The sequence below is a fragment of the Meles meles genome, chromosome X (genome assembly GCF_922984935.1).
Source record: "Meles meles chromosome X, mMelMel3.1 paternal haplotype, whole genome shotgun sequence".
NCBI lineage: Eukaryota > Metazoa > Chordata > Mammalia > Carnivora > Mustelidae > Meles > Meles meles.
The window spans coordinates 9891389-9913878 of NC_060087.1; the positions used below are offsets into that span (position 1 = coordinate 9891389).

The following is a 22490-nucleotide window of genomic DNA, read 5'->3' on the forward strand; positions in this document are numbered from 1 at the left end:
AAAACCCATCCATTTCGTGAACACGTCGCTACAATTAACATAGACGATGACGAATTAAGAGGTGCCATCTTCCTCTTCAGTAGGAATGGTGATCAAGAAAACGTGAAGTTCGGGGCACCGGGTTAAGCCTCTGCCTTCGACTCAGGTCATGATCCCAGGGTCCTGGGATCAAGCCCCGCATCGGGCTCTCTGCTCAGCCGGGAGCCTGCTTCCCTTCCTCTCTCTCTCTCTCTCTGCCTGCCTCTGCCTACTTGTGATCTTAGTCAAATAAATAAATAAAAATCTAAAAAGAAAAAAAGAAAACGTGAAGTGTCTCAGGGTCCTGGGGTCAAGCCCTGTGATGGGGTGGCCTCCGCACTCAGAGAGTCTGCCTGAAGATTCTGTCCCTCTGCCCCTCGCCCCATTCACACATGCTCGTGCTCTCTCTTAAGAAAAAAAAAAAAGAAAAGAAAAATGTGAAGGTTAAGGAGAGGGCCATGTGATGGAAACAGAGACATGAACTCATTCTATGTGGGGCTTTGGGCAAGGCGCTTCACACACTGGAGCTGTTTTCCCATTTGTAAGACATTGGAACCCATCCACACCAATGGTTCTCAATCTTGGTTCGCCATTAGAACCACCCTCGAAGTTTCTCTGCGTCCCTAAGCTCAAGCCATTGTTAATACATTAGAAACTCTGGAGTTGGGGTTGGGGTGCCAGCAGTTTCAAAGCTTCCCGGATGATGTCAGTGTGCAGCTGAACTTGAGAACGACTCGTCCAGGTCATCTCTAGACTCTCATTACCGTAAGAGGTTCTCAGACAACCAGCACAGGCATCACTTGGGATGTTTTTAGTAATCAAGACTCAGACCTTACTCCAGAGCTACCCAATCAGAACAACAAGACCCCGTACCCCCACCAGCTAATTTGTACCGACCTGAAAGTCTTTCATCTGATCATGCTTTGCTTCCAGCGCTGCTATAATAATATAATTTTGGATCTCAGTGCCAGGCACAATGTCAGCATGGAAAGTTCTACATGCGTGTGACGGGCCTATATACTCCAAAGACACAAAAATATCCTGTCACACCTGTACCACGCAGGGAGCTCCGTGAAAATAGATTGAAAACAAAAGTAGCGCCGTAAAAAGTGCAGATGATTTTATGAGATTCTGATCAAAGATTGCTTTTCCTTTGTAGAATGCAGCCGGGCCCCCTGGAGAGCTGTGCTCTTCAAAGTCGGCAATGCCAGTGTGATTATTAAAAACACCTGCCTGTCCACGGCCGTTTGTATCCGGTGTCTTCTCACCTGGCCACACATCGCTTCCAGGCTCCTCCTCTGTTCCTCATGCTCCCTGACGGCGTCTTTGTGCACAGCTCCCCTCGGGAGATATTAAGTGGGTTGGCCGAGGAGAGTTTGACCATTCTGGAAGTTTCCTGTCGTAACGCTCATCCCCTCCATTAAGCCTAGAAGAGAAGTCTGCTCTGATAAAAGCAAAAAACAGAAAATGGCATCGATTTGATAACCCAGGGCTAAGAAGCCAGAAGGCCCCCTGTGTTAGGCTACTCCTGTTTTTTTTTTTAATTTAATTTATTTATTTGACAGAGATCACAAGTAGGCAGAGAGGCAGGCAGAGAGAGAGAGAGAGGAGGAAGCAGGCTCCGTGCTGAGCAGAGAGCCCGATGCGGGGCTTGATCCCAGAACCCCGGGATCATGACCTGAGCCAAAGGCAGAGGCTTTAACCCGCTGAGCCACCCAGGCGCCCCTAGGCTACTCCTGTTTTATTAGGACTCTTTGGAGTAATGGTTTATGTGGAAGAGGGAGTGGTCTGGATCAGCATGTTTAGGGAGAAAAACTCCTAATTGCCGATTTAATGTCATTTGTAGACATGAGGAAGCGGCGTATGTGGTGCCCTGCCCAGACTCCCCTCGGCCTTCCCGTTCTAGCAGGACTTCAACAGTCAGCATCGACAAGGCTGTCAGCACCGCAGGCACAAGTCCCAGGACCGGTACTCTGGTGGAAGGCTTCCCGCAGTGACTGGAGGGCCGCTTTGGAGGAGCTCAAGTGCAAGGCCATGTGCTAGGATGGCTCTGGGGGCTGCTCAGCAGCGAAGAGCTCCGGTGGTCCCCAGTGATGATGCGATATACACTTGCATGTTTCCTTCCCTTCCTGATTGACTCCCCACCCCCTGCCGGTGTCCTTGGGAACTGCGGAGAAAACACTTCCCCTCGGCCCCTTGCCGCGCGGTGTGCCTGTGGGGAAAGCCACACAAGGACACATTTTAGACTCCATTTGCTTCAAGATATTTGCAGGTACGTGGTTCATACTGCATATTCTTTCCTTTCACTTTTCATATTTTCAGTAAATCAAACCCGTTTTGGTGTGAAGAATAATGGCCTGGAAGAGGTCACTGTATTACCTTATTCATGAGACTCATTTGACATATGAGGCCGCGGAGAAGTGAGAAGATGAGAAAAAGAATTTCTAGAACAGCAGAATGCAGCGGAGAAGGGCCCTCCTTTCCAATCCCAGTTCTACACTTGTCCATTGTATGACCTTGGGTAAGTCACTTCACCTCTCTGACTCTGTTCTTGACACTTCAAAAATGGGGGAACCAATGATCACTATCTAGAGTCGTGGGTGTTGGGTGAGATGACGCATGTAGATGGTTAGGACAGGGCTCTCACTGTTCTCTAGCAACAGCTTAACGGCCTAACTGGTTTCTAACCAAGGACACTGAATCCATTAGGATACCTTCAACCATAAAACCAAAGATCCAACTAAACACGACTTAGGCCAGTAAGGAGATCCATTACCGTGTAAATGAAGACTCTCCAGCAAGCCTCTTCCCCGTCTTCATTTCTCACATTTTCTTGGCTAGAATTAAAGCAGCTACCCACTATATAACCACGAATCAAGCTCATCAAGACGAACTTCCTCTTTCTTCATACTCTTCGTTTCATATCCAACCCTAGTCATAGGGGTGGTGGAGAACTATTGCCATGTAATGGATTGTCACAATAAGCCTCGGGAACTTGGTGGCACCACTGACCTTGGCTGAGCTCATCCATGTATCTGTGGGTGGGACGGCTCTGTTCCACCTGTTCCTCCTTCTCCTGGGGCTACAATGCTGGCCGGGGGTTATGGTCTTCTGCATCCCGGAGAGAGGCTCAGGTGTCTTACAACCTACGCTTGGAAGTGGCAACTTGGTCAACTTCTGCACTTCCGCCATTGGTCAGAGCAAGTCACAGTCAAGTCCCAAGAACAGTGTGGGGACCTAGGCTCTCCCCACTGTGAAACGAAAGGGTATGGATGCAGGGAAGGGGTGGAGGAGGGACCAGACACGTGTCCGCCACTAGTTTCTGCCCTGGGAATTACGTTTCACTGTCGTCCGGTGGTCCCCTGTGAGTGAGCTGTTGCAAACGAGCACGGACGGTCACGTCAGATGAAGGGGTTGCCCAGGACTTGGTGAGCTTCCAACTCCGGCAGCCCAGCCCGTGATTGGCAGTTTGTGGAAGAACACCTAGCAGAGTACGATGAGAACCTAAACGAGAGGACTATGGAAGTGTTCTGAACTAGCACCCTTGCTTCCTGCTTGGACTCACCCAGATGCTGAAATCTGAGCGCAGGTATCACGGAAACCTGCGGCAAAGAAGCGGTCTGCAACAGATGGCGCGACCTGGTGACCGACCAGAGTGAAGTGCACGGAGTCTGCGGGAAGTTTCCGTGAGAGCCGCGCGCGGAGGAGGATGCGCGGGTCGTGCTGGAGGCGGGTCCCAGCCAGATGTGCGCGGCCCGCCCCGCCTCCCCTCGCGCGCCGGCCCCGCGGCGCCCGGAGAGAAGCTGCCGCGCGCCTCACCAGGGCGCCCCTGCCGCCCGCTGGGACCGCGCCCGGCAGGAGCCGAGGCCCCGAGCGGCCGAGGGAGACCGGAGGCTGCCGGCCCGCAGCGCCCCGGGGCCAGCGACCTCCCGAGAGGGGGCTCAGGAGGAGCGGCGGGGCCCCGCGCGAAGATGCCGCCGCACTGGGCCCTGGCGCTCCCGCTGCTGTTCCCCTGGATGGCAGGTGGATTAGGGAACGCGGCCAGGTGAGTGTCTGCTTCTCGCCCGGCCTGAGCTCCTCATCGGGGCGGCCACTCTCCTTGGTCCCTCCAGGGACCCCGCGGGGGTGTGCGCACTGAGACGGAATTTCATCAGGTGCCAGGCCCCGGCGCGCACGGGCTTTCCTCCCCGCGCCCAGTTGGCAAGGCTCGTTCGCTTCGCCCTACCTGGCGGCGTCGGGCGGCTTCTGGGGGAGGGAGGCTCTGCGCGCAGCCGGATGGGTGCCTTCTGGCTGGGTGGTGGGCGCGCATCTCCTGGGCCGGCGGGGATGCGAGTGGCGGCGGGCGGGTGGGTTCTGTGCGGGTGTAGTTTTGTTTTCCGTTCTAGCTGAAGGGCACCCACTGATTGTTGGTCGCTGGCTGTGCTGGTGGAACAGGGGCAGAAACAGGGTGGCAGAGTAAGCCTTTGCTGGGCTGGGGCTGACCCCACTGGGAAGGGGGCTCTACTCAGTGCCTTTCTGATTAAGGTTAATGAACTGGAAAGAGGATGTGGTTGTCAGATGAAATCGAGTCCTTTTTTCTTACTCTGGCAATTTAGAATGTGAAGCCGTTTCTCTACTGTTGATGAACTGGTCAGAGCCGTGAGGTCAGCAAAGCCACTTGGTAAGCACAGGCGTACTGGTGCCTGGCACTGTTCTAAACACTTTAGGACTGTTAACCCATTTGAGAGCCCGTGAGTTCTGTGTGATAAGTACTGGTATTATAATCCCCGCTTGGCGGAGAAGAAAAATGAGTCGCGGAGAAGTTGAATAACTTGCCGGAGACAGCATGGCCAGTAGTAAGAGATGAAGTGGGCGTTCGAACAGGGCAGCCTGGCCCGGGTGTCTGCTCTTCTCCAGGGCATGACTGCAGCCTTTAGGAATCAGTCACGGGAAAAGCTTTCCTGGTTCTCTGGCTGTGATCTCTTGCCTCCTGAGGTGTCCGCTGGAGCAGCGTTTCTCCTGTGGGGCACTGTGGACCTTTTGCGCTGGGCTGGATGGTTACTGGTTGGGGACGGTCCGACAGCTGTCCTGTGCAAGGTAGGATTTGGAGCACTGCCTGTGGCCTCCACCCACTAGATTCCAGAAGCGTACTCTCCACCAAAACTGTCTCCGGCCCTTGCCCAAGGTGCGCCGGGGGTGGGGGTGGGGGGGCAGTGTCTTGCAGAGATTTGTTTAGTCAGCAATCACTGGGGAGAGTGGGCAGAGAGCCTTGGTTTGGAACAGGCTTCTGAAAGGTGAGCCTGACTATCTTTGTTTGACTTACAGGAAAACAATCTTTCATCAGCCAGCCACAGTATTAAGGGATTTTGAAGTTCAAACAGAACAAACCTCAAACCAGGTTCTTAGAATGTAGGATCGTAAGTTTCAATTTCCTTTCCACAATAAAAATGTAAGGAGATGCAATTTGCTCATAATCACATTCTCCTGAACGTTGGAGGCTCTTGAATTGTTAGAAAGCCCACTTAAGAAAGACCAACTGCTTTTGGGAGACAAGATTAGCAGTTTCCTAGCAGCCAGCAAATGGACCTCCAGGAGCTTCGCTTTCAAAGCGCCACCAAATTAAACGAAAAGCCGGAAAGCCCCCCGATAAAGCTAGAAGTATTAAAACGAAGACTCCATGTGAGGCTTCTGCAGTTCTGGGTTTTCAGGATGTGAAATGTGCTTTCTTGACACACAGTCCGCTTCCCAAGCTGGTGTGTTTATGACGAGTTAGGGTCTTCGGGAGCTGCCTGGACCCTGTGTGCCATGAGGGCTGATACTTTTACAGAAAAGGCAAGGTGCTCACTGTTTGCTTCCTGGGGCTTCACAGCTTACAGTGAAGCTGTGACTGCTGTATAGAGGTTTCTAACATAAGCACTGGGGATTAAAATTTTTGTTTAAAATTTTTTTTAAGAATTTTTTTAAAGATTTTATTTATTTATTTGACAGAGATCTAGTTTGCTCTCACTCTCTGTCTGACAAATAAATTTTTAAAAATCTTTAAAGGGGCGCCCGCAGGATCTGCGGTTAGAAAAGCACCCCTTGCGGATACCGGGACAACAGTGAAGTGGGCCCTTGTTCCTTGGTTCGTGAACATACTCGCTTCTTCACTACTGGAGGTATTATTTAACCCCAACTTCTTTAGTCAAGAGAGGCAGACACGGGGGGGGGGGTAGAGAGCCCGATGCAGGGCTCGATCCCAGGACCCTGAGATCATGACCTGAGCCGAAGGCAGAGGCTTTAACCCACTGAGCCACCCAGGCGCCCCCCCCCCCCCCGCCCCTGCCATGAAATTTTAATACCACCCTGAACCACCGTGACTTTCCCGCCACTGCGCTCTTGTGCTTGCAGTCTGGGGCATTTCTCCTTGTTCCGGATAGTTTCTTTCATCTGGTAGGAGCGGAAATGCGACCTTGCAGGGAAGGGTTTGGCACTCAGGGGGTGTGGCGAGGCAGCAGAGATTGGAGTCTCTAGGTGGAACCCTAGACTTTTTCAGTGCTGTTTGGGCGTGGGGTCCGTTGGCCAGTCTAGAATATTTATTGCCTGAATTCCCTGTCCACAGGGTTCCAGGACCTAACACTGGCATCTTTTGGGCTTGAGCACATAAGATAAATAGTAATTTTGCTATTCTTTTCATCTTTGGAGCAACTCCCTATTCGTAACGTATTTCTGTTATACATTTTTTTTTCCTTTATTCAAATAAAAGTAACATGAGATGAAGGAATGACTGGGTTTGTGCTGAGGGTCTGCACTCAGGGAGAGATGCCTGCTTTCTGTAAATCACACCTGCTTTGAGAGCTGAGTCCTCTCAGAGCCCCGCTAAGGAAGTGCCATTGTAATAATTTCCCACAAACTTTATGGCTTAAAAAAAAACAAAACACAGGTTTATTACTCTCTTAGAGTTCTGAAGATCAGAAATCCAAAGTGAGTCTTAAGGGGCTAAAATTAAGGTGTTGGCAGGGCTGTTCCTTCTGGAGGTTCCAGAGGAGAATCCATTCCTTGTCTCTCATAGCTTCTAGAGGCTTCCAACAATCCTAGGCTTGCGGCCACATCACTTCAATCTCTTCTTCATCACCTTGCCTTTTTTTTCTCTTGGTCTCCTTCCACCCTTATCTATGAAGAAACCTGTGATTATACCAGACCCACCCAGATAATCCAGTATGGTCTCCTTATCATAGGATCCTTAATTTGAACACATCCACAAAGTCCCTTTTGCCATATATGGTGATATTTACAGGTTCTAAGGATTAGGTAGGACCTGGCCATCTTTGGGGAGGCCATTATTCAGCCTTAAGCAAGAAGTGAGAACTGCGAGTCGGTTGTTTTAGTTTTGTGGGTTGGATCTTATTTTGAAAACATGATTTTAGTGATTTGTGAGCAGTTGAGGTATCATTCGTCTCTTACTCTTGAAACTAGAATTTGTGGGAATATCCCCAAAACTCAAGAGCTGAGTTTTTCTAGGAAATAGTGACCATGAAATAGTCAATTACAACATAGAAATCACTTCTGAACAACTTTATTTCAATAGTTTCATTGGTTTAGAAGATATTACAGTCCTGTTTATATGTGACTTATGTGCATATAGCCAAGGTTGCGTAAACATTAAAATGAAGATAAGCATATTACCTAGTCTTCATAAATCAGATTGGCGCTCAGCAAATATTGGTGAGATTCTACTATGTGTAAACACTTTTCAGTGTGATTTCAATGACTTATCAAACCTGCAAAATAGATATTGTTCCTATTTGACAGACATTGGAATGGAGAAACTTGAAGAAGTTTGATGAATTTCCAAGAACTTTATTTGATTTGATTTTCTACTTTAAGAGCAGTGCCATTCTAACATTTCAGTTTTTTCTCCAAAAAATATTGGATACATAAAAGTGGACGATTTTGCAAAATGCTTTCTCATATGTTATCACCCATGATTTTGTTTTGCTTGACTCCTGCCCAGTATGACCCAGAAGCAGACTCTGAGGTAAGGATTTGAGTGTACGTGGTTTATTTGTGAGGTGACCCCAGAAAGTTCTAGTAGGGAAAGAAGTACTATGGAAATAAAAGGTTGTCACTGTGATTCAGTCCTGCTGGGGAATTCTAGAAGACAGTAAGATACAAGCCTCAGAGCTAACCACCCCTGAAGGTGAGGGAGCTGAGGTATTTATACTCCCATCAGTCATTGCTTGAAGGCCTCTAAGAAGGGACAATGTAATAGAGGTCTTAGGACTTAGAAGGGGCAAACAGATCCTGAGGTACCACTTGCATTGTCAGTCATGTGTAAATTACAGATCAGATCCCATTTACAGATAAGTAAACTAAGTTTCAAAAGATTAAGCAATTAAGTGATTTGCCTAAAGTATCACAGTGAACAGGTGGCAGATTCAAAAGCCATGGCTATCTCCCAAGGACAATTAGATCACTTCCCATGGGGTGGTTTGTCCAGAGTAATCAGCTGTACTTCTGGTTTCGTCTGTTAACTTGCTGGGTCTCAACATACTGGTTCCAATAACCTGTTCTAAATCTGAAGGTCTTGCTTATGAAAACAAACAAAAGGCAAAAAAAAAAACAATATTCTAAACCTGGTTAAAATTAAATCACTTCAGGTTCAACATTAATCGAACAAATGACATGCCCGGACGCTCTCCTGAATTCTGGAGATTCATATCTATCTGCTGCCCCTACTAAACAACTTGGGAGGGCAGGCAACATATCGGTCTTTTTTGGTAAGTGAGGTGCAGGGAAAGGGTTGTAACTCTAGCTCCTAGCGCAGTTCCTGGCACATAGTAGGTGTTGAACAAAAAACTTGGTGCATTAATGAATGCCCACAGGACTGTGGTGGAGAGGCAAATAATGTTACTCACATATAAATAATGTGTGTTTATACCTCTATATATAAGCATTCAAAAGAATGAATATGTATATTTATGTTTTTGCATATTACACTTGACCTATAACAGGTGTGAACTACATGGGTCCACTTATGCATGGATTTTTTTATAGTACGGCTCTGTGAATGTATTTTCTCTTCCTTCTGATTTCCTTAATAACATTTTCCTTTCTGTACCTTACTTTATTGGAAGAATGCCATATATAATACATATACAAAATATGGGTGAATCAGGTGTTTTCTGTTACTGGTAAGGCTTCCAGTCAACAGTAAGCTTTTGGTAGTTACATTGCAGGGGAGTCAAAAGTTACATAAGGACCTTTGACTGTGCCGGGGGTCGACTCCCCTAACTCCCATGTTGTTCAATGATCCATTGTGTATGTCCATGTGTGTATATGCATGTAAAACTGTGTGTGTGTGTATACAGAGAGAGAAAAGCATATAGATCATATGAACCATTCCATAGCAATCAGATAAGAGAAACTGAGTCTGCATGGGTCAGTCAGGGAAAGTGGAGGAGAGGAGATGACGTGGAAACTGTCCTTGTGGAATGAACATGAACCTGCCCGATACAAAACAGAGGGGAGAGGGCAAGTATTACAGTGCTTACTTCCGAGCAGCTACTGCATAGGAATAAATAAATGGCTGGCTGGGTCGATACACCGCTGCCAAAGGGATGCAAAAGGAAGGCTTTGGCTCCAAATAGGAAGTGCACTGGCCGGCATCTGGGGGCACCAACCCATTGACAGCCAAGAAGGCGAGCTGGAAGCCTGCTGCAATGAGCCCTGTGTGTTGAACCAAGGAGCTCGGGCTTTGTTCTGAGAGTGGAGAGGAGAGCAGGGCGTTGCAGGCGGTGTTGTATAGAGATAACCCCACGGTGACCAAATTCACGCTCATAATGATCCCTCATTCGCACCAAATTACTTTTAAGGTACTGCACCAGAGTTTAGTGAAATTGGCAGCCTTTTTCCATTCCGAAGGTAGACACTGTCCGTGTACTTAGAATCCACGGTAGCTCAGACTGGATGAACACAGATGCAGAATTAAAACCCAGCACACCACAGCAGCAACCATCCTTACAAAGACCATTCCCTTTGCTCCATTTCCCGGCACCGCATGTGGCCAGTCAACAACATACTCCAAAGCTCAGAGATTTACAACAACGTTTACTCACTACCTCTCACCGTTTCTGTGGGCCTGGAATTCCCGAGCACTTTAGCTGGACGGGGAGCTTGGGGTTTTTAACGAGGCTGCGGCCAAGTTGTTGGCCGAAGCTGTAGTCCTCGTGGCCTGGCAGTAGACTTCCACGTCGCAAGAACTTGGGGACAGAGAAGGTGAGAGCAGCTCTGCCTTCTGTGCCCTGATCTGGGGAGTTACCCTCCATCCATCCCCGCTGCTGCTGCTTCCGTGAAACCAGGCGATCAGGCCAGTCCCATGTCCAGAGAGGGGAATTAGGCTTCCACCCTTACGAGGTGGATTATTTTTTTTAAGATCTTATTTATTCATTTGACGGACAGAGATCACAGGTAGGCAGAGAGGCAGGCAGAGAGAGGAGGAAACAGGCTCCCTGCTGAGCAGAGAGCCCGATGCAGGGCTCGATCCCAGGACCCTGAGATCATGACCTGAGCCGAAGGCAGAGGCTTAACCCACTGAGCCACCCAGGCGCCCCTGCAGGATGGATTTTCAAAGAATTTGCCAGCATATTTTAAAACCACATCACACCTTCTGGTTTTCCTTCTCAGCCTCTTTTCACGGGCTCCATTTCCACAGAGCGCTATGTCCGACTCCATTTCCTCTCCTTTTCCCCGCTGTCTCCACGTAGGTGAGGCTTCACAGTGTGACTCTCCGGCCCCACACTCTACCCGCTGCATTCTTCACCTGGCCATTGGAATGTCCCGCTGAGCTTCGGACGCCCCAAACTGTGCTCCGGATCAGCTCTCCAGAGCTGATCTCACCCATCTCACCCATCCTCCCTGTTCCAGGACAGTGTCCACACTGGTTCAAGTCAAAAACCTGGGCATCCTTCCTGGCAACTCAGTCTTCTCCCCGCTCGTATTCACTCTGGCACTAAATCCTATCGTGGACCGAGCCTCAAGCCCATCTGTTCCTCCCTGTCCTGCCCGCCACCAGCCGGCCGTGCGCCATCATCCCGCACCTGAACCCCCACGATAGCTCCCCTAGCTGCTGCTTTTGCCCCCTCTAGTTCACGTTCCAGAGGGGTTCTTCTTAAAACTTAAATCACATCATGTTAGCCATCTCCTCAAAGCCTTTCAGTGACTTTGTATTGGGTTCCGAGTAAGATCTTTTCTATTTAAGATGGCAGAAAAGGCCGTGTGGGTCTGGCACTGCCCATTTCTCCAACTCCCCATTTTCTGTCATCCCCACCGTGCTCACTGTGGATGGACAGTAAAGGAGCGGCCCCGGGGGACACTTGCTTTCTGGACTACCTTCTCTTCCTCATCTCACTTCCCCACCCCACCCCCACCCATGTGACTTTATCTCATAGACAAACCACTCATGTTCACCTCCTTGTCTCAGTCTGCTTCGGGGGGAGCCCACACTAAGACCTCGCCATGCCAGATTTCCCCCCAGCTCCTTAGCGTGGAGGGTAAATGAGAGAAACAAGAAGCCAGGGAGGGCGCTGAGTTTTGCTCTGCTGTTGATGACATGGGAAATTTGAAGGTGGAAACACACACTGGTATGCACTTGATAGCAAGGTGATTATTTATCTTTTTTTTTAAGATTTTATTTATTTGAGAGAGAGAATAAGAGAGAGAGCACGAGAGCGGGGAGAGTCAGAGGGAGAAGCAGACTCCCCACTGAGCTGGGAGCCCGTGGTGGGGCTCGATCCCAGCACTCTAGGATCATGACCTGAGCCAAAGGCAGTCACTTAACCTACTGAGCCACCCAGGCGCCCCAGTAGCCAGACATTTGTTGACGAGCAGCTGAGATGCTTTGGGGCATTCCTGGGCCTGTTGGATCTGGACTCTGTATGTTGAAGATGGTGGGAACCAGAATTAATCTTAACCAGTAAGGTGCACTGGACTTGCCGTACTGGGAACTCTGATGAAAACAAAAGGAAACAAAGAACTCTCATAGCTGGACCTTATGGTCCCTATTTAGAAAAAAAATGTATTTCACTCGTTTGGCCACATTTAAACATATTTAAACATCAGCAAAAGAAGTTCTAACTTCTCAATTTGTCTTGGAGAAAGACCATCATACAGTTTCCTGGAACCTGACCAGAAGCAAGCACACTAGGAATTCTGGCACGGCATATTTCGCAGAAAATAAGGAATCCCATGAAGAAACACTACACTACTTACACAATCCCTGGAATGTTTTTAAATTAACTTCAGCTGTGGAGACGGCGATTCGTGATTCATTTGATCAGTGTAGACAGCAAGCTGTGTAATGCGTTAAAGGAACTGGGACAAGCAAACATTCAGTCAGACTCCCACAGCTCGGGGCCGCCTCCGCACAGAGACTCGCTCGCCTGCACGGACACTTCCTTGCCTTGGGACCAGACTCCCTGGGCCTTCTGTGCGCCAAATGGTGTTCAGCAAGAGAGCTCTGGGAAAGAGGGAATGCTGCTGGCTTGCCCAACCAGACCTTCTGAGATGGCAAAGGGTGTTGCTGGGATCACTTCAGTCCAAGATCAAGAGTTCTCTTTCTAGGTTACCAAAGTCCTTTTGATTGATTACCCCATGTTTATCGGGTCCCATGAGATTGAGCCAGTCAGCCAAATGCACAGCAGCTCATCACACTCAGACATGTATGACATGCCAGTGACTGGTTCTCGGCCAGACCATGCCTCCTTGGTACGTTGGAATGCACTGCTCCAATTTTATACATTTTTAAAAATACGTGCTTTACTAAATATGGAACTAAATGCAATTCATATTGATAGTTTTGTGTTTTTGTTGTTGTTGTTGTTGTTGTTGTTGTTGTTGTTTTAAGAGAGGTAGAGAGCAGGGAGTGCAGAGGAGAGGGAAAGACAGAATCCTGAGCAGAGTCTGCGTCCAGTGCAGAGCTCCATGCAGGGCTCAATCTCAACCCCACGATCATGACCTGAGCCCAAATCGAGAACATGACGCCTAACTGACTGAGCCACCCAAGCCCCTTATAAGATTTTTTTTTGTATGAATAGATTCATATATGAGGAAAAAGACATGTGCCCAAGACCTTAGAAAAAGAAATGATTCTTGAAATTCTACTCTGTTGAGCAGGGTAGGCTAATTTCTACATCAAACTATCTCAGAATCACAGTGGCTGAACACAGTAAATTGTAACATGAAATTATGAAATTACAGATATTTGGCGATTTTTTAAAAAAGATTTTATTTATTTATTTGACACACAGAGATCACAACTAGGCAGAGAAGCGGGCAGAGAGAGGGGGGAAACAGGCTCCCCGCTGAGCAGAGAGCCCAACGCCGGGCTCGATCCCAAGACCCTGAGATCACGACCCAAGCCGAAGGCAGAGGCTTTAACCCACTGAGCCACCCAGGTGCCCCTATTTGGTGATGTTTAACTTACAAAAGTTTTGTGTAGTTTAACCTAATCATTTATGTCCCTTATCCAGAATACTCACAACCAGATATTAAAGTAAAAGAATCATTGAATTAATTATGGGAAAGTTAATAATGCTGAGGCAGGAATTGGAGCAAAGAACAGGTAGAAGGAGAGGATGCTGAGGAAGGAATCTGAATAATTGGTTACGATTAACTTACAGCGCCACGCAAGAATATGTATGGGACCATAGCTCATAGCTTCTTAAGCCGTTTTTAAAAACTTTTATGAGATAGTGGGCCATGCTGTTATTGTCAATGTCTTGCTTGCCTGTGCTGGATTCCTTTCTTCCCCTCAATAATATTGTTTCAACTTAAGCAAAAATATTTTAATATTTACTTTTCTTTTTTATCCAAAATTTTAAGTGACTGCATATGTGCATTAAAAAAAAAAAAACCTGGCGGGCTTAGAATGCAGGGCTGGATGCTTGGTAGAATAAGTCAATTTCCTCCGGCATCTACAAATCAGCAAGTGATTATTGGCCATTTTATCCACCAGAGATTTCCCCCCCTTTAAATTGTTTTTCCATTTTCATGGCCAGATGTAGAATTTGATGATTAAACCACGAAAATCCCACTTGTGGTTGTCCCTTTGAGGCATCTCTCAAAACTGGGTGAATACAAGGATGGCACCTCCCATCAACCAAAAGGCATGTTGCTCATTTGTGGACTTGCGTGGTCCTTGATGGTTTTTCCTACGATGTTGTTGTAAGCCACTTGCTCTTCTCTAGGATATATGCACAGGACGTGTCGCTGCGTCTACACTGCAGCTGTGAGCTGAGCCGGTGCTTTCTGGTTTGTGTTCATGAGTCGATTTCTAATGATGGTTTCCTTTTTTTTTAAAAAAAAAAAGATTTTATTTATTTATTTGACAGAGATCACAAGTAGGCAGAGAGGCAGGCAGAGAGAGAGAGGAGGAAGCAGGCTCTCTGCGGAGAGCAGAGAGCCCGATGCGGGGCTCGATCCCAGGACCCCAAGATCATGACCTGAGCCAAAGGCAGAGGCTTAACCCACTGAGCCACCCAGGTGCCCTGGTTTCCTTTTTTTTAAACAAGTGGAAATAAGGCTAGATTCAACACCAAATTTCTGTTCTCTTCTAACAAAGCTGTAAAGCTAAAATGCATTAGTGACTGAGGAAAGGATTCTTTACAGTGGATAAGAAACCTTACTTGATTAACAAAATTTTGATGGCCCAAGTGTTAGTTGTGAAGGTTTTGGAGAGCTTCATAAGTGATACTTTGTACAATGTCAAAAATGATGACTTGGGAGGAATTGATACACTTTGGATTTCTCAGTTTCACCTTTTCACCTAAAGACAAGCATGTGAAAGCAATAAAACTCAAGAAAAAGGATTTCTCTGGAGAGTAGTAATGTGCAAACAGTCTATGAATTTCATCTCCTCTTCGTTAACCCCAGCCTGTGTTCTTTCCAATCAAAAGTAATTCACTTTGACCAATACATACGGAATGGGTTTGCCCACCTCTACAGAGGACCCTGGACTCCTTCACTAAAGTTTTTAATTAGGCTTTTTAAAAAATACCGTATTTCAACCAGTGTCAATTATTTTTTTTGTTGGGATTTCACATCTAATAGTTTTGATGGTTTTTTTAAGTGTAACTGACATGTAACGTATTAGTTACAGGTGTACAAAATAATGATTCCATGTTTGTATTTATTGCAAAATGATCATAATAGGTCAACTTACTGTCTGTCACCATATATAGTTATAAATGTTTTTCTTGTAATGAGAACCTTTAAGATTTATTCTCTTAGCACCTTTTAAGTATGCAAAATAGTATTGTTAACTGCAGTCACCATCTGTACATTACATTCCTATGACTTAAAACTAAAAGTTTATACCTTTTGGCCCACTTCACCTGTTTTACCCCCAACCCCCCACCTCTCTGCCTCTGGCAACCCCACCAGTCTGTTCTCTCTATGTGTGAGCTTGTTTTTTTTTATTGTTCTTTGTTTTTCAGATTCTACATGAAAGTGAGCTCATGTGGTATTTGTCTTTCTCTAACTTATTTCACTTAGCATAATGTCCTCAAGGTCTATCCATGTTTTCACAAATGGCAAGATTTCACTTTTTTTTTTAAATGACTGAATAGTATTCCATTGTGTATATACCACATTGTCTTTATCCATTCATCCGTCATTGGGCCCTTAGGTTGTTTCCAGATCTTGGCTATTGCATCTCATGCTGCAGTGAACATGGGATGTGCAGGTATCTTTTCAAGTTAGTGGCTTCATTTTCTTTGGCTAAATATCCAGAAGTGGGATTGTTGGCAAATGGTAGTAGTTTTGTGAGAAACCTCCATACTGTTTTCCACAGTGGTCGCACCAATTTACACTCCCTTCGGCAGTGCACAGAGCTTCCCTTTTCTCCACATCTTCACCAACACTTGTTATTTCTTGCCTTTTTGATATTAGCCATTCTGACAGGTGTGAGGTGATACCTCATTGTGGTTTTGATTTGCATGTCCCTGATGTCGAGCGATGTTGAGCATCTTGTCATGTGTCTGATGGCATCTGGATGTCTTTGGGGAAATGTTTATTCAGATCCTCTTCCAAATTTTTAATCAGATTGGTCTTTTTGTTATTGAGCTGTATGAGTTCTTTCTATATGTGGGGTATTAACCTCTTACCAGATATATGATTAGCAAATATTTTCTCCCATTTAGTAGTTTGCCTTTTCATTTTGTTGATGATTCCCTTTGCTGTGCAGAGGTTTTTTAGTTTGCTGTCCCCTTTGTCCATTTTTGCTTTTGCTTTTGGTGTCAAGTTTCAGTAATATTGTTGCTTGTTGAGTACCTCTACTCTTACGGAGACTGCTTTGTTTTGCAAAATCCCTGATAATTCCACCTGCTTGAAATCCTTCTGTAACTCCACAGAGCCTTCAGGATGGACAAAATGTTTTACATGGTCACAGTAAGGAAGCAGCCCCTGCTACCTTCTCCTCCCCTCTATTTTCTCCGCTTCCCTTTCCCCTTCCCTTCCTGCTCCCCTGTTCCAAACACACAGCACCTTCTACGCTCTAGCTTATAGGCCATCAACTCCTCAGGTTCTTGGTGGCTCCCTCCTTGGCACAGGCTGTTTTCTCTGCCTGGAACACCTTCCCACCAAACAGCCTCCTTTCATTTTCCCAGGTAAGTCCCTCCAGTCTCCAGTCTGCAGGATTCATATCAGGCCCCATTTCCTGAGAAAACCCCTGACGCCCCCCCAACCTAACGACTCCTCCGTCTTCCCCTAGCGCCTGAGAACTTACTCCTTTCGTGAGATTTGTCACGTTGGAGTAAATAATTATCTGTTCGCTTGCCCAGCTGCATCCCTAGCCTGTAAGTTCTTTGTGGACAGGGGCTGCTCTCGGTGCCCACGCTAGTGCCTGACACGTGTCGTTCCCTAAAGCATTTTGAGTGAACGGATGGATAGACGGGTGCATGAATCGCGCGGGGGAGGAAAGATTCTCTTCCCTCTACCCTTCTAGGTTCTGGGCTGAGAACCCCCTCTAATAAAAAACAGATGGATAGGAGGAAACCAAACAGAAGTACATAGCTCACATACCTGCTCTACCTGGGAGATACCCAGGAAAACCGAGTAACTCAAAACGGCACAAGCCATCACCTTCACACCGTCTCCAGCTGAAGGTAAAAGATGTTGTTGGAGGCTGGGGGAGCAGGTTACGGGATGTGACCCAGCAAAGCATAGGAAATCAGGGTGAGGTTGTTCCACGGATTGAAGCCTTCAACCTTCTCCATTGATAACGGCTTTTTTTTTTTTTTTAAGATTTTATTTATTTATTTGAAAGAGAGAAAGCACAAGGAGGGGGAGGGGCAGAGGGAGAAGCAGGGAGTCTGATATGGAGCTCAATGTGGGGCTCGATTCCAGGACCCTGTATTCCTTCCTGTCTGACTTCTAATACCAATGTAAGGTCACCTGGACTTTTTCTTGGCCCTGGTTTCTTCATGTGTAAGATGATAGGTTAGAACTGGCTGACGTCTAAGGTTACTTTCTTTCAGGTATAATCCTACAATAAGCTCCCCTTGCAGTGAAAATGGATTCCTACATACATTAACATGTGAAGTCACATGGAGATTGTGGCAGCCGCGAGGATGTGCCTTGCAGACTTCCAACCGCGGGGAGTGTGGTTGACTCGGGGCCCCCACTACTCTGCTCTTGGAAAGCCATCACCATGTTTGGGGAAGGCCCTGCCTCCCCCGGGCTGCTCCTGCCAGGCCACCTTCCAGAAGGAGCATGGCAGGGATACACAGCAGGACCTTTTGTGGGAAATACCACTCTCCGCTGACGGTCAGTTTTGGGTCCCGGACTCACCCTCAGTTTTGCCAAACCCTCCTTTGACTACACAGCAGCCTCGGATGCCTCCACCCAACCTTCCCTCCGTCTTTGCTTCACTTGGGGTCGGCCTCCCATGGTGGTCCCATGGCCCTCCCAGGCTTCCCCAGCTCTCTTGCCATTTTCTCTCACAGGTGTTTCCTGTAATAACATCCTTGCCCATTCATTCTCATGGCTTCTGCTTCTCGGAGGACTCAGACTAAAGCAGAAACCTAGTTCACACTGCGGTTCATTTCAGGGATTCTGAGCCTACAGCAGTTTTAAACTTTCTGCCTTATTCAGCACATCTAATAGCAATCTTAACCCTTCTGCTCGTACCACTAGAAGTGATGCGTTAGGCAAGATTTGCTGTATCACTCACTGTGTTAGTTTATATTTATCGCCTCTTTCCATCGTCACAGAAAGCCTTAAAGTAAATCCCCTTTTTATCCCCATTTTACAAATGAGATAGTTGAGGCAGGGCACGGGGCTCGATCCCAGGACCCCAGGATCATGACATGTGCCACAGGCAGGTGCTTAACTGACTGAGCCACCCAGGCGTCTGAATAATGACATTTTAGCCATTACCCCTGAGAAGAAAGAAATCAGTGACTGGTTACTATGATGGTTGAGTTTTCAGGAAGAAGACATAGTTTCAGGAAGAAACTATGATGGTTAGGTCATCCTAACCATCATAGTTTATAGCCGCTCAACATCAGAGCTCGTCCTGCTTTTTCTAGAAACATTCTGCATTTGGCTTAACCTGGTGTTCCTTTTACCTTTCTGGCCATTGCCTGGATCTCTTTCTGGACCCTTCTCCTCCTTGGCCCCCCTCTTACACACTAGTTTTCTTGGGGCTGTGCCCTAAGCCGCCCTTTCTTATGCTACTTTGTTCCCATAGGTTCAGTAAGCAAAGACCTACAGGTGAATCCCAAACCCAGTCCTGCTTCCTGGACTTCTGGCCCAGATAGCCAACTCCCTACTCAGTATCTTCTCTTGGTTGTCCGTCTCATGAGCCCTCAAAACTAGCATGTCCCTAAGAGAGCTCCTCATTTGGCCTATTCCTGATCATGGTCCTTCATGGTCCCTGTCACACTCCAGATCCAACTCACCAGAATATGACCCCCATGAAGGCAAAGATCGTATGTTCCTTGTGGTTGCTGTTGACCCTCTGGAGACTAACCCAATGCATGATACGTTGTAGGGTTTCAGTACAGAATGAATGAATGCTCTAAGTCATTACCAAGTCTTTTGGTTCCACCTTAAATCTATTCAGTTTTCCTCCCTACTTCTGCTACTGCTCTAGTCCAAAAGACCAGAATCTTCCAAGCCAACTGGTATCCCTGCTTCCATCTGCCTTCATCTCATCCATTTTCCAGATTACTGCCATGATAATATTTTTTGAAGGGAAAACGGTATCAAATAACCTCCCTACTCAGCATCCCTCTGTGCTGCCCTATCACCATTCCGCTAGCAGGCCTCACAGCCCTATCTTTTTTTTTTTTTCCTCTTTTTTTTTTTTAATTTATTTTTTCAGTGTAACAGTATTCATTGTTTTTGCACAATACCCAGTGCTCCATGCAAAACGTGCCCTCCCTATTACCCACCACCTGTTCCCCCAACCTCCCACCCCTGACCCTTCAAAACCCTCAGGTTGTTTTTCAGAGTCCATAGTCTCTTATGGTTCGCCTCCCCTTCCAATTTTTTTTTTTAATAAACATATAATGTATTTTTATCCCCCGGGGTACAGGTCTGTGAATCGCCAGGTTACACACTTCACAGCACTCACGATAGCACACACCCTCCCCAATGTCCATAACCCCCTCCCCCCTCCCAACCCCACCTCCCCCCAGCAACCCCCAGTTTGTTTTGCGAGATTAAGAGTCATTTATGGTTTGTCTCCCTCCCAATGCCATCTTGTTTCATTTATTCTTCTCCTATCCCCCTAAGCCCCCATGTTGCTTCTCCATGTCCTCATATCAGGGAGATCATATGATAGTTGTCTTTCTCCGATTGACTTATTTCACCAAGCATGATACGCTCTAGTTCCATCCACGTCGTCGCAAATGGCAAGATTTCATTTCTTTTGATGGCTGCATAGTATTCCATTGTGTATATATACCACATCTTCTTTATCCATTCATCTGTTGATGGACATCTAGGTTCTTTCCATAGTTTGGCTATTGTAGACATTGCTGCTATAAACATTCGGGTACACGTGCCCCTTCAGATCACTACGTTTGTATCTTTAGGGTAAATACCCAGTAGTGCAATTGCTGGGTCATAGGGTAGTTCTATTTTCAACATTTTGAGGAACCTCCATGCTGTTTTCCAGAGTGGTTGCACCAGCTTGCATTCCCACCAACAGTGGAGGAGGGTTCCCCTTTCTCCGCATCCTCGCCAGCATCTGTCATTTCCTGACTTGTTAATTTTAGCCATTCTGACTGGTGTGAGGTGATATCTCATTGTGGTTTTGATTTGTACTTCCCTGGTGCTGAGTGACGTGGAGCACTTTTTCATGTATCTGTTGGCCATCTGGATGTCTTCTTTGCAGAAATGTCTGTTCATGTCCTCTGCCCATTTCTTGATTGGATTGTTTGTTCTTTGGGTGTTGAGTTTGCTAAGTTCCTTATAGATTTTGGATACTAGCCCTTTATCTGATATGTCGTTTGCAAATATCTTCTCCCATTCTGTCAATTGTCTTTTGGTTTTGTTAACTGTTTCCTTTGCCTCACAGCCCTATCTTGACTAACGTGGCGCCCAGCGCTGTAACCCGCTCCTCTCCCTCCCTTTGCTCCACTCCTCTGGTCTATAGGTTCCTCAAGCACAAGAGACACCATTGTCTCTTACCTCTCCCCCTGCACTCATTCCATGCCTTCTTATAATGCACTTGCCCTCATTTCATGTGGTTGGCTTCCGTTCATCTTCCATTGCACCCGCAGAGAGAACATCTTGGATCCCTCTAACCAGAGTGTATTTCTTTGCTTTAAGCCTTTCTAGCTGACTGACCGACTAAGTGTAGTGCCTCTGTTACTCTAATCCTCTTGTCTAAAAGCTCATGTCAGGGACCCTATTGTTCATCTCGGTATTCTCAGTACTTAGCATAGTGCTAAACACATATTCGTGTCCTATTGAATAAGCTGGGGCTTGGGGCATCAGGAAAATAGGTAAGGTCCTCACTTGTAAACCTATAGTCAAGAGGTTGGCAGGTTATCTCCAAAGTTTTGATAGATTGAAATCTAACTAAATGAATCCTACGTTACTTAAAAAATATGAAATTAAGGGGGCACCTGGGTGCCTCAGTCATTAAGCATCTGCCTTCGGCTCAGGTCTTCATCTCAGGGTTCTGGGATCGAGCCCCGTGTCAGGCTCCCTGCTCAGGTGGGAGCCTGCTTCTCTCCCTCTCTCTCCCTCTGCCCCTTCTCACCACTTGTTCTCTCTCTCAAATACATAAATCTAAAAAAAAAAAATTAAAGATTTTATTTATTTACTGGAGAGAGAGAGTGAGCATGAGTTGGGGGGAGGAGAGAGAGAAGCAGGCTCCCACTTGAGCAGGAAGCCCGATGTGGGGTTCAATCCCAGGACCCTGGAGATCAGAACCTGAGCTGAAGGCAGCCACTTAACCCACTGAGCCACCCAGGTGCCCCCATAAATAAAATCTTTAAAAAAAACTGCAGTAAGATACCATTTCCCATCAACTAGAATGGCTCTAATTTAAAAAAAAGAAAAATGGACGATAACAAGTGCTGGTGACGATGGAGTAATTGGAAGAACCCTCGTGCGCTGCTGGTAGGAATGGAAAATGGAGTAGCCATCTTGGAAAACAGTCTGGCAACTCCTCAGAAAGTTAAACGTGTTTACCGTATGACCTAGCAATTCCACTCCTAGGTATATACCAAAAGAGAAATGAAAACATATGTCCACACAAAAATTTGTACACCGTGTTCATAACAGCATTATTCATTAAACCCAAAACATGGAAACCACCCAGATGTCCATCAACTGATGGCTGGGTGAATGGAAGTGGTCCACCCATACAAAGGAAGGTTATTCAGGCATAGAAAGCAATGGAGCACTATTACCAGCCATAGCATGGACGAACCTTGAAGGCATATTAAGTGAAAGAAGAGAGACAGAAAGATCACATAGCGTATGATTACATTTCTGTGAAATGTCCGGAGAAGGCAAATCCAGAGACAAAAAGCAGATCTGTGGTGGCCGGGATTGGAGAATTGTGGGGCGGGGAATTGGGATTAACTGCTCATGGATATGGTGTTTCTTTTTGGAGGGATGGAAATGTTCTGGAATTAGATAGTGGTAACGGTTGCGTAACATAATGAATGTGCTAAAAACCGCTGCATTTTATTATGAGTTATATCCATTTTAAAAATGCTTAAAAAGATTCTTAAGTACGTCATTCTGTGTGCACTAGGACGCACTTATTCGACACGCTTTATGCTCAGTCTGTGGTTTCTTGTTTGGGAGTTGTTAGTTGCGTGCAGACGGGGTCAAGATGGTCGTATCGCCTGCAGAATGGTTAGTAATGGCAGATTAGATTACGACAGGTGACTGTATTATTATGACACTTACCATGCTGTCTTCTACTGCAGACTATCTACTTTTAATGGTTTGGGAATTTAAGAGAGTCAAGATTGGGTCATTTTCAT

At 46.6% G+C, this 22490-nt stretch overlaps 1 protein-coding gene across 2 annotated transcripts in view; it reads left to right on the forward strand.

The window, feature by feature from the left end:
• Window positions 1–3835: 3835 nt before the first annotated feature.
• EGFL6 (EGF like domain multiple 6) overlaps window positions 3836–22490 on the forward strand; it is a 60555-nt gene continuing 41900 nt past the window's right edge. For both annotated transcript variants that reach the window (XM_045995176.1, XM_045995177.1), the window contains exon 1: window positions 3836–4063. In XM_045995176.1, the coding sequence (XP_045851132.1) occupies window positions 3990–4063 (74 nt within the window). In that variant the 5' untranslated portion in view covers window positions 3836–3989. The remainder of the gene's footprint in view (window positions 4064–22490) is intronic.